Genomic DNA, 12,717 nt, shown 5'->3' on the forward strand with positions numbered 1-12,717 from the left:
TTGTTCTAGTGTAAGATCTTTACTAGTACAAACCAGATTGGGAGATTGGGTGAGCATGAGTAAAACTTAATTTGAATTCAGCTGATGTCAATTCAATCCAATAGATATTTATTGACTACCTACATACTGTTCTAGGACTTGCAATACATCAGAACACGAAAACAACAGTGATCTCTGCCCATGTAGAGCTTAAACTCAAGTTAGGGTGGAAGGGAAGCACCAAATATAAAAAATAGGCAAATTATATAATTTTTAAATTAAATACTGTTAAAAACAAACATAAAAATTAAGATAAGGTCATGGATCTTATACAAATAGAAAATGAACACATGTCAAAGATTTTTTTTTTAACTTTTATTTTAGTTTTGGGGGTACATGTGAAGGTTTGTTCCATAAATAAACATGTGTCACAGAGGTTTGTTGTACATAATATTATATCACCCAGGTATTAAGCCCAGTACCCAATAGTTATCTTTTCTGCTCTTCCCCCTCCTCCTACCTCCCTCATCAAGTAGACCCCAGTGTCTGTTGTTTCCTTCTTTGTCTTCACAAATTCTTATCATTTAGCTTCCACTTATAAGTTAGAACATGTGGTACTTGGTTTTCTGTTCCTGTGTTAGTTTGCTGAGGATGATAGCCTCCAGCTCCATCCACGTTCCTGCAAAAGACATGATCCTGTTTTTTTTTTGTGGATGTGTAATATTCCATGGTATACATGTACCACATTTTCTTTATCCAGTCTGTCACTGATGGGCATTGAGATTGATTCCATGTCTTTGCTATTGTGAACAGTACTGCAATGAACATTTGCAAACATGTGTCTTTATGGTAGAATGCTTTATATTCCTCTGCGTATATGCCCAGTAATGGGATTGCTGGGTTGAATGGTAGCTCTTCTTTTAGCTCTTTGAGGAATCACCATACTGCTTTCCACAGTGGTTGAACGAATTTACGCTCGCACCAACAGTGTATAAGGGTTCCCTTTCTCCGTAACCTCGCCAGCATGTGTTATTTCTTGACTTTTTGATAATAGCCATTCTAACTTGTGTGAGATGATATCTCACTGTGGGTTTGAGTTGCATTTCTCTAGATACTTTAACCTCATTAATTAATGAGAGAAATACCAAGATGTTATGGTTGGTTCAAAGGAGAAATCTAAAGAACCACATTTACATTCAGTACAATAAATACCAAAATTTATAAACAAATGCAAAAACTACTCAATATTTTCAGGATACTAATCAATTACATTCCACTGAACATCACAGCTAATTTTCATTTCTATGGACAAGAATAATTTGCATTAATTCTCTATTGCATTACTATGGATAAGAATAACTTGCATTATTGTAAGGATTCTACAATTTATGAAGTAAAATAGAATTGCTGTAATGTCTGAGAGAGAGAACTTTCTCTATCAATGAATTTAAATTATTATGGCTTATTCCAATAATAGTAAAAGTGAAGTATGAATTGTATGACATTTAGAAGACTATTACTTTTTGTGGCTCTGGAAACATGGTTTTTAACTCTTGTCACAATAAAAGTAATTCACTAATATTTATAATTCTCTACTCATCTTCAAGGGGTAGCTAATAATGTGAAAATCAATACCTGCCACATGTTTTTTCCCCTGCCCTGACTGGCTTGGGTGTTTTAAGATAAGATTTCTTTATCTATTTGTTTCTTAATTGGAAGTGTGGGGCTGGAGTTTTTGGTAAAACTTAAAATTCTACTTAATTCTTACTACCCATTTGCTTTGCCAATTTATTCATGACAATTTTTTTTTTCAATGTTGCAGGTGCTGGGAACTTAGTGCTGGAGACATCAAGTGGATTTATCAAGCACCAATCTTAGCAGCTATTGGGGTAAGTTTAAAAGTTTGTATAGTTAAAAAAGAGATGGATAATTAACCTGCTGCTAAAACCCAGAGAAAGTGTGTCTGTCACTGCGTTCTACAATAGATTTGAGAAACTCACATGTACAGCAATATCTGTTGGGAGAGTCTGGGACAGAGATCAGACCCTTATTGTGACTGACACTGAGACCCATGAAAGCCTTCCTTTAATCAGCTAGCACTTGGGTCAATTCTGAGACTTCAAAATATCTATGAGCATTTATATGTTTAGGGAGTTGGAAGGCCCTACATCTCCTTTTCACCCATTATATTATTTTACCACTTTAACATTCTGACCACCTGGTAGTAGGTCAGTGTGGCAGGGAGGGAAAGATGGAATAGCAGGAAAGCAGAGAAATTACTGAGACAGAAGAATGGTAATATGATGTATAAAGTATTCCCTAAAGCTTTTATTTGGCATACTTCCCCCAAGGAGTTAAGTGCATCCTATACCAGGAAATAACTCACATAATTCTATCTAACAGATATTAGATAGAAAATTAGAATTGAAAGTAATGGCAAAAAACACAATTACTTTTTCACTAACCTGATAGTAGGGAGAAAGACCACAATGCATTTTGCACTGAACCTTGTCTGCCTGTATTTCCAATGCACATTGCATCTGTGTTGCAAAGGAAAACAAAATCACACACTTCTTCGCATCTAATAAAACTTATCAAAATGTTTACTCTTGATCTTCTTTGAAGACTTTAAGGTGTCAGTTTCTTTTGGTTTGTGAAAGAAATTATACCACCTTGTGTTCATGTATGTGATACATATTACAAGCATTTTTAAAAAACAATTACTATCCTGATAATAAATGTTAAAGTAGAAAACAACATAGCAACCTGATTATTAACTAATTTTGATGTTTTTCTTTGTTTCCCAGTTTCCTATTCCTCTTTTTTCTTTCGGACAATGTGTCACCCACTTTGTCAGAAGGGCAGCTATTAATGTAGTTGAGGTATTGTAGCCTCATCTAAAGAATCAGATTAAAGCTTATTTACCTCATAGGAAAAATGCGTAAAGAAAATAGGAGAGATCAAAAGGAATCTTCAGTTTAGAAGTCCATTGAAATAAATGTTTAGAGAGGGAAATAAAATCCAGAACACTTTTAGAGAAGCTATTTTGTATCCTTGCTAAACCATCCTATTAACAAATTGGTCCCAATGCCATATATCCTAGGAGAAGCTCAAAAATGGATTATGGATGAATGAATGGCTTGAATTACAAACACCTGTAATTTTAACTTTTTATGTAAATGAAATGCTGCTATATTAATCCACTGATAAACAATCCTAGATCTGTAACTATATCCCTGAGAGACATCAGTGAACTTAAAGATAAAAATTAACTGCTCAGATTTCCCTTTCATTCATTGGTATTTAATCCTTATTTATACTTTCAAGGCTTTTATTTTCCTCCTTTCTAGTTCATCTTCTGTGTGTTTGCTTCTCCATATCTTACCATTATCTTTTTAAGGGAACAATCTATATCTTATTATTTTTTCTTTGCCTTCAGTATCTTGTACTGAGACTTACCAATAAGAGTTAATGAATGCTCTCAAATTTACCTACATTTTAATATAATGATTATATAATGATTAAGTTTGATTTTACATTTGATGAAAATGAAGGACCTATTGAATTCCAGGAGATCCTTGTAAAATTACCAGGAACTGAAGCAAAGGACGGTGGAGAAAAGGAAATCTTAGGGCATTTTCCATGAAAATGACTGATTTTTATCCAAAGCTTTATAGTTTGTTTACAGATCTAAGTCACTCACATCATCAACATGGATGAAAAATTTATTTTCTGAGGTTTGTAACTTGTAATGTGAAACAGTAAAGCTAGGTGATTAAAGGGTTTCTGAAGATTCGCCTTTGGAGGAGAAATAGAAGTGATGGCACCATCAGTAAACTTTGAAGAAAATTAGTGTGGAAGGCCATTTTCCTCTTCTTGAGTTAAAATTATGACAGTTCTAAGCTAAGAATTCTGAAGTACTTTTCCTATATTATGAAGTTCATTTAATCTCAAAAATCACAGCTGATACTCAAGAATATCTTTCTGTTCACTAAGAGTTACCTTTTTGTTTCATTATTATAATTTAGTGTTACCATAATTCCCTTGAAGGTTCTTAACTTACTCACAATCTACTAGTGTATCTGAAAGTTTTCATAAAATGTCAAGAATTGGATTTGAAATAAATAATTTACTTATTTTAATCAATAATTTAGAGAAGGCTGAGTTATGAAAGAGAAAAACTAAAAAAGCAAGTGGAAAACTAAAGGAAAGAAAAAACAGAATTATAAAGAAAAACTCCAAGGTATAGTTTTCAATTCAAAAGAGGGGAATACCTCAAGAGACAAGAAGATACACCTCAAGAATACAGAGTTCCTAGGAGAGAGATTTGGCCCTCCTGGGAATAAGAATATGGAAGGCCTGTGTGGATAATTCTGTGATGTATAACACCAGGTAGTTAGATTGCCAGTGGCACTGGTTCAGAGCATCAGCTTGAAGCCTACACAGAAATCCTGGAAATCCAGGAGTTTGGATTCTACATAGTGAACCCAAGTTGATATGTTTTAAAACCTGGATTCCAAGGACAGTGATTATTTCACTTAGAATGCCAAAGACTAGAGTTCTGTAAGCATGATTGACATTCGGGAAAAAGAATAATTTAATATCTGCATTGGAAGTAAATAATAAACACAAAATCTTGAGCTAAGGTGGTAGTGATTAATGGGGGAAATGTATTCACTGCAGGCTGGCAAGTGGTACGAGAGCATTCCAATGGCCTGTGCCAAGGTTGAGTGTGGGTGTGGAATAATATCAGGAGCTGAGGCTGCAAAGGAGGCCGGGCCAGACCCTGAAGGGGCTTCTAAGCCTCACTAAAGAATTGACACCTAATCCTGCAAGGGGTGAAAACCAAAGGTTTAGACATTGGAAAGTGAAGGAATCAGGTTTTTCATTTGGAAAGATCTCAGGGCTTCATTGAAGCTGGCAGTGGGGAAACCACTGTGGGTGTCTGCTGGGTGGGGGTTTAAGCCACAGTGATGTGAAGTGGAAAGGACATAGGTCTGAGAGAGTTAGGGCGTGGAGTTCTGAGCACTGTCCCTTCACACTTGGCATACACATTTTCCTCATTTCCATGACCTGGTCCCTTCTTCCTCCCCCATCTCATGTCGCCTCATGTTCTCCTTCCCGCTGCCTCAGCTCCACACAATGGCTTTCTTTAGTTCCCTGAACGTGCTACACTCTTCCCACCTCAGGGCCTTTGCCTGCGCTGTTCTGTATGCCTGCCATACTGTTCCGCCTGCTTGTGCATTCTTCCTTCAGGTCCCAGCTTACGGATAACCTCTTCAGACAGTCTTTTCTGACCACTTGACAGTGTCACAGTGGTTACAGCATAGGCTCTGGGCGAGACTGCCTTCGTTAGAATCTCAGGTTTGCCCTTCTGTCGAGTGTGCAGGCTGAAATTTTATGGTACAGGCTGGTCTTGGGCAAGTTATTTAAACTCACAATTCCCTTTTGCCATCTATAAGATGGGAATAATAGTGTAGATTACAAGAGTTAATCATTGGGCTGCATTAGGAACAGTGGCTGGCACGTAGCGCTATAAGCGTTAGCTATTATCATTTTTACTTTTCACGTGTTAATAACTTGCCCACACTCCAGGTAGATTTCTCCTACTCCCTGCAACACATTAACTTAAAAAATGTCTCCATAAAGTCATAAAAATAATGTTGGTTTCTGGACAGCAGTAAGGCTAACACATTGTATCTTGTATATCAGTTAAGTGGCTGTTCAGACCTGAGGGGACTCCCAGGGATGATCTGGTTTCCCAGGCTCCACGGTCCCCTAGGATGATACCATGATTGCTTCTCTGTTTGTGCATAGGCACTTCTGATTGCAGAATGTCTGCTCTCCTCGTATCCCATAAAAGCTGGCATACCATCGGTGTGACTATTTTTTAAAAGGCTGTAACGTTATCTACCCAAAATGGTATAATTGTTAACTCTTTTTGGTAGGAGTAGAGCTTACTTTTACCCTTTTGTTAAACATTTTAGTATTCTCCATTTTAGGGGCATCGGAAGGCTCTACTTCATAATCGAGAAATCGATATTTACATTTTGGAAAAGTTATTAAGCTCTCACTTTTGTAATTTTCCAGGTAAACCATTCCATGATTCACCTTCTATTCAAACACAATAAAACACGAGGTGAGAAAAGTATACATAATGTTATTTTCACTTTCACTTTCTTGCTTCCTATGTGAGTTCCTGTTATTAAATGCAATAAATACTTGATTAAAAAGAAACTTCTTCCTAAGTACATTCTATGATCTTCCCCGTGACTTGCTGGCAAACCAGGCAGACAGTAAGTTAGCACCACTGTGGTGAACCTGATGGGCACCTGAGCTCTCTTCTCTCCAGGTCTGCGTGAAGATGTAAAGACAGGGAAAGCTCTGCCACACCAGTGCATGATTTGTCTGTCCAGCCCATTTGAGATGCGCATGGACACAGTATGAAGGATCAAGGAGGTCTGCCCTTTCTTGGGGGTGACGCCAAATGTGTCACAGTAGTTACAGCTTAGACTCTGGGCCAGGCTGTCTTTGTTAGCATCCCAGGCCTGCCCTTCTGTCGAGTGTGCAGGCTGAAATTTTTCTGGGCAGGCTAGGCTTGGGCAAGTTTTAAAAACTCAGGGTCCACTTTTGCAATCTATAAAATGGGAATAGACTGGGCATGGTGGCTCATGCCTGTAATCACAGTGCTTTGGTAGGCATAGGCAGGAGGCTCGCTTGAGGCCAAGAGTTCAAGACCAGCCTGGGCAACAAAGCAAAACCCCAAATTCTTTTTCCCATAATGACTACACCTACTCACATTCATACTAACAGGGTACACATTTTTGTTTTTCCTCTCTGCATCCTAGCTAATGTTTATCTTTTGTCTTTTTGAACTACCAACGGCCATTAAGCCATTCTTTGTTTGTTTGTTTGTTTGAGACAGGATCTCACTCTGTCACCCAGGCTGGAGTGCAGTGGTGCAATCACGGCTCACTGCAGCCTTGATCTCCTGGGCTCAAGCGGTCCTCCTGCCTCAGCCTCCTGAGTAACTAGGACTCATGGCATGAGTCCTAGGTGGCATGTGCCACCATGCCTGGCTAATTTTTGTATTTTTTGTAGAGATGTGATTTTGCCATGTTGCCCAGGCTGGTCTCAAACTCCTGGGCTCAAGCAATCCACTCGCCTCCACCTCCCATAGTGCTGGGATTACAGGTGGGAGCCACCATGCCCAGCCCCATTAAGCCATTCTAACAGGTATGAGGTGATAGCTTGTGGTTTTGATTTGGATTTCCCTGATAATTAGCGATGATGATCACCTTTTCACATACTTGTTGGCTATTTGTAAGTGTTTTTTTTTTTTTTTTTTTTTTTTTGAGACGGAGTCTTACTCTGTCGCCCAGGCTGGAGTGCAGTGGTGCGATCTCAACTCACTGCAACCTCTGCCTCCTGGGTTCAAGCGGTTCTCCTGTCTCAGACTCCTGAGTAGCTGAGATTACAGGCACGTGCCACCATGCCCAGCTAATTTTTGTGTTTTTAGTAGAGACGGGATTTCGCCACATTGGCCAGGCTGATCTCAAACTCCTGACCTCAGTGATCCACCTGCCTCGGCCTCCTGAAGTGCTGGAATTACAGGCGTGAGCCACCGCAGGGCCAACTCCTCTTCTTTTTAAAAATAGTTTAATGCATTTTGGTAGTAAACTGACAGGAACAGCACAAAACAACATTAAAAACATGTACTTGCATGTAGAATTATTCAGAAAAATATAGTGAGTGGATGGAATTTACTGTATGATAAAAGTGCTACTAACACCAGTTAGTTGCGGTCAAGAAATTTGTTTTTTTGAAAATCCAAATGCTGGCATTGTTCAGAAAAAATTAACAGCTATTTATAACTGCTGTAAAGGTGAACTGCTGAAACTTGTTCAGCTGAAACATTTGGGTGCATTAATACTTTGTTTCCATGCATTTATATTACAAATTCACACAAAAATGAAAATGGAGAAACTGCCAATACCTGGTTTCTGTTCCCTATTTTTTCACTCACTGTCATTAAGTTAGGTGCCTTTTGACTCCATGGGGGCGGCGGCAGGGGGAATCTGATGCTCAGAAATACCAATAAGAGGAAGAAGAGCTTTTTATTTTTTTCTTTGAGAATGGAATGTTTCCCATCTTAGTGGATTGTCAAGCAAGTTCTCCATGAATGCAGCATGGATGTCTTTTGATAATTGTTACACATTTGGCCTGGATTGCACACGGCTCGGTGTCTCCAGAAAGGCCATTATGATAGATCTCATTTGTTTCCCACAAAGCACCAGTAGCTGTGCTCTGGATGTGCTGCTCTGTTTTGAAGTCCTTAGCAGTTTCTTGCACCAGACACTAGGAGGAATGTTTATGGATTAGGCTTTCAGTGGATTTCTGATAACATCTAATTTCACCAAGTGCCTTGGTATCCAGGTTGTTACTGGTGAAGTTTCGTCACCCATCCAGTAGATGGCACACTGGCCTTTGTAGTTTTTTTTGTAGGTTGTTTTGAGGGCAATCTGCATGACATAGAGACCTCCTAACTCACCCCACTTCTCCTTCAGCTAGGGCCTGGTGAGCTAGAGTTGTATGTCTTTTTTTGAGAAACGTCTATTCAGCTCCTTTGCCCATTTTTAAATTGGGTTGTTTCTTGGTATTCAGTTGTCTGAGTTCCTTATATCATTTGGATATTAGTCCCTTATTTAATACGTTAATTTTTATTGAACACATTCAATACATAAATATTGCAGACATTTTCTACCATTTGACAGGTTGCCTTTTCGCTCTATTGATTGTTTCCTTTGCTGTGCAGAGGCATTTTAGTTTAATGTAATCCTGCTTGTTCATTTTTGTTTCTCTTGCCTGTGCTTTTGGTACTTATTTCTAAGTATTGTATTCTTTTTTGTTGTTATTGTAAATTGATTTTTTTCTTAATTTTTTTGGATAGTTCATGGTTTGTACAATTTGTTCAACATTTCAGCCGAATTCTTCTTATCAGCTAGCTTTTGGCATCTGCCCCAGGGAAGCAAGTGCTTACATTCCATCCTCCTTGGAGATGTCAGACTTTCCTTAAATTTTGGGTTAATTGCTCATCCTATAACTTTGTTCTCTGATGCATTTAAAAAAGTTTAAAAAATTTTTGTCAGATTATCCAGCATTTGTTTTTTATAATAGTGGGAGCAAGTTTTCTTCTCTTTTCTTTTTTTCCCTAGCTTTCTACTATTGGGGAAATATAATTTTAAACAAAAATCTTCTCCTAATCTAAAAATCTTCTCCACATAGGTAATACAGGAGAAAAACACTTTTAGTATTAAGGTATTAAACCAGAATGTGGTGTGCATTACACGCAATCTGCTAAGAGATTGTAAAGAGAAAGAAGTCTCACTCCTTTGTATAGCCAAGCAGTTACAACTCATTATATATATGTTTTCAAGAGACACAATAACTAGTTCTCAAGTAAGAGGGACTTTACAATACTATATGCCACACATGATTCGTCCTAACTTTACCTGGTAATTGGGGTGACCACTTGTCATGGCTAAGTAGCTTTATTGGAGGAAAAAGAGGTTTGTTATTTCCTTATGGCAGGAGGAAGTTTTACCACTTCAAGATAGGTGCCTACAGAAGTTAAGCTCCTACCCTACAAAAACCGGGAGATGATGGGGATGCTATCTCTCTTGATGTTAGCATTTCAAAAAGATGGTTCCTAGGTCCTTGCGAAAGACATTCCTGGGCCATAAAGCTGACCGAAGGCCTATCTAATCTTCAAAAGGATTTATAAGCATTTCAAAGAGATGAGAAAGTACATACAAGTTTTCTAAGGTAAATGCTCTAAGAAAAAGGGGGAAAGTGAAGTCTCTTCCCCCATTTTCAACAGGGAGAATGAAGCCTCTTATATTTAAATTTGTATTTGACCTCACTCTGTCTCCTAAGTAACAGGTGGCATCTCTAGGTTAATCTGATAATGAAATGGTCTTACAGTGATTTCCAGCAAAACTCTCCTACGTATTTCCTCCTGGGATTTCAGGCCCACATTCTTATGGACCATGAAGCCTACATCCCTCATTTTACTTTTGAACCTGTCTGTAAAGGGAGAAATAAGCCCAGAACTTAAGCTCCATGTGTTCAGAGTATGGTGCTCCTTCTTCGGAGTTGTTCTGTGTGGTGAAGCCAGGAAGGATGAAGATAATAATGACAACAAACATGACATAGTTCTTACAATGTGCTGGGCAGTGTTTTAGGCGTTTTATATACATCAATATATCTAATCCGACAAATAACTCTAAATAAGGAAACTGTCCAAGAATACCCAATATTAAGTGATGGAGCGGGGTTCTGACTTCAGGATCCATGTCCGCACCCAATGAACTCCATGCACTTATAATAAAATCTAACATCTCTGATGATCCAGCAAAGATGCCTCACTTGTGCTTGTGCCTCTTTACATGCCACACCCTGGCTATGTTGTTTACCAGTCAGTTGCTTGACCTTGTCCACCTCTGTTTTTCTCAGGGCTGTTCTACATGCCCCACTGTACTTCTAGAAAGTTGGAATGTGCTTCCTTCTATGCTTCTTTTGAAATACTACTTTTTCTTTGTGACCTGGATGCCCTCCAATCTAAATTAGATTACCAATTATAATCTACGGGTCGTAGAAAGGCTTTTTCTTTTCAACATCATGGTATATCATGTCTTTCATTGTTGAATGTCCATCTTGTCCACTGAACTGCAAGGTTTATGTAAACAAGGATCATTTTTGTTTTTTCTAAACTTATGATGCCTAGTGCTTAGCTAGTTTCCTGGCACAGAGTGACCACTCAATAAATAGTTGTTGGAAAAACAAAACATGCATATAAAATAGATATCCTGGGGAACTGGGAAGAGGAAAGAGGCAAAATAAGAGCACAAGGCAAGTAAAATTACAGAACTTGTGAGTTCATTTTATGCAATCTTTTCAATTTCTAGAGAAGAAAACTACAGCTCACACAGATAAAGGTCACATGACTAGTACAAAGACTTTAACATGCATTTTGTGACCACGTTCTTTTCACTTGCATTCCAAAACCTGTCAAACTGTGTCTTGAATTTAGGGGAAAAATCTTTCCATTTATATAGCTACGTTCATAGTTTTAAAAATAACTTAACTTTAGGATATAAAGTTGTTTTGTAGTCATGCATTGCATGTGGCATGGTTTTATGTAAATATATGCATCATATGTGCTAACAAAGAAACTATTTGCTCAGAATTTAAAATCCAAATTAGATCCCTTACTTAATTCTGTCTTTGGATATTATAATACTATAGATTCTGTTAATTTGATGTTTGTATATATAGGAGTAAAATTAGATAAATTATGGTCAGAATTTCTAAGCAATATATGAGGTAAACTAAATTTAAGAGAGTAAAGGAATTTGTTAAGTATGAGCAGTCTGGAGAAGTCACGTCAAGATAACTGATTTTTAGAGATAACCATAGACTGCAGTATAAGTTTGGAAGGAATCACTTAATTTTGGAATTGTAAGATCTATAATTATAGCATTGTTGTTTTCTGTTTTGTTCAAGTGTGTTAAAATTATGTTAAGAGAACTACAGTCATTGGAAAATATTAAATTTTGTTCTGAAAATAAATGTCCCCAAATGTAATCATTTATCAGACACCTGTGTCATCTTGATGTTGGTTTGAGGATGATTTTTTAATTCTTCCCCTGTAAGATCAAAATATAAGAGAAATATTCCCTAATTAACAACAGAGCGTGATGCTTTGTTTTGGTTCTGGGCCTCCTGGAGCATCATGAGAAGATGTAGGGATGCTCAACCTGAAGAGCAGGAGATGCTGCAGGCAGGACAGCTTGCTTGGAAGAAGTGGGAAAGGTGAGATTGATTGATTCGATACATTCTGACCAAGCTGGGGCACTTACTGAGACATGAGCACCTGCATTGGCACTGATGTCAACCAAGAGGCACTGTAACAGCTGAAACAAAATAAAACCAGAGACATAAAAATACAGATTGGGAAATTCAGCAGATTCACTCTTGGGTACTTATGAGAGGGCCTTGAGAATGCCAGTATTATGGTGTGAAGAGTTGTATGGTACTGACAGAAACCTGAGATCTTGAATTTATAGTTTAGGGAAAACAAAAGGAGGAACTGTGGTATTTGTCTTTATGTAAGTATTTCCTTCATGCTGTGTTACTGTCCCCATTCACCCATCCTTTCATCCACCATCCAGTGATAGGTCATCAAGCTGTCTTTCTAGGCCCTGCTCAAATTTTATCTTTACCAAAATTGATATGGTTTGGCTGTGTCCCCACTCAAATCTCATCCTGAATTCCAACATGTTATGGGAGGGATCTGTGGGAGGTAATTGAATCATGGGGGCAGGTCTTTCTTGGGCTGTTCTCATGAGAGTGAATAAGTGTTATGAGATCTGATGATTATATGAGGGGCATTTTTCCCTGCACAAGCTCTCTTCTCTTGCCTGCCGCCATGTGAAAAGTGCCCTTTCATCTTCTGTCATCATTTGAGGCATCCCCAGCCACATGGAACTGTTAAGTCCATTAAACCTTTTTTTCTTCCCATTCTCAGGTATGCCTTTATCAGCAGTATGAAAACAGACTAATACAGTAAATTGGTACCAGTAGAGTGGGGCGCTGCTGAGAAGATACCTGAAAATGTTTAAGTGACTTTGGAACTGGGTAACAGGCAGAGGTTGGAACAGTTCAAAGGGTTCACAG

At 38.2% G+C, this 12,717-nt stretch overlaps 1 protein-coding gene across 3 annotated transcripts in view; it reads left to right on the forward strand.

Moving 5' to 3' along the window:
* Positions 1 to 12,717, forward strand: part of LOC105467988 (parathyroid hormone 2 receptor) — an 89,150-nt gene that overhangs the window by 52,869 nt on the left and 23,564 nt on the right. For all 3 annotated transcript variants that reach the window (XM_071073320.1, XM_011717840.3, XM_024788567.2), the window contains exon 9: positions 1,802 to 1,868. In XM_071073320.1, coding sequence (XP_070929421.1) covers positions 1,802 to 1,868 — 67 coding nt within the window. The remainder of the gene's footprint in view (positions 1 to 1,801; positions 1,869 to 12,717) is intronic.

Source organism: Macaca nemestrina, chromosome 11 (assembly GCF_043159975.1).
Source record: "Macaca nemestrina isolate mMacNem1 chromosome 11, mMacNem.hap1, whole genome shotgun sequence".
Taxonomy (NCBI): Eukaryota; Metazoa; Chordata; class Mammalia; order Primates; family Cercopithecidae; genus Macaca; species Macaca nemestrina.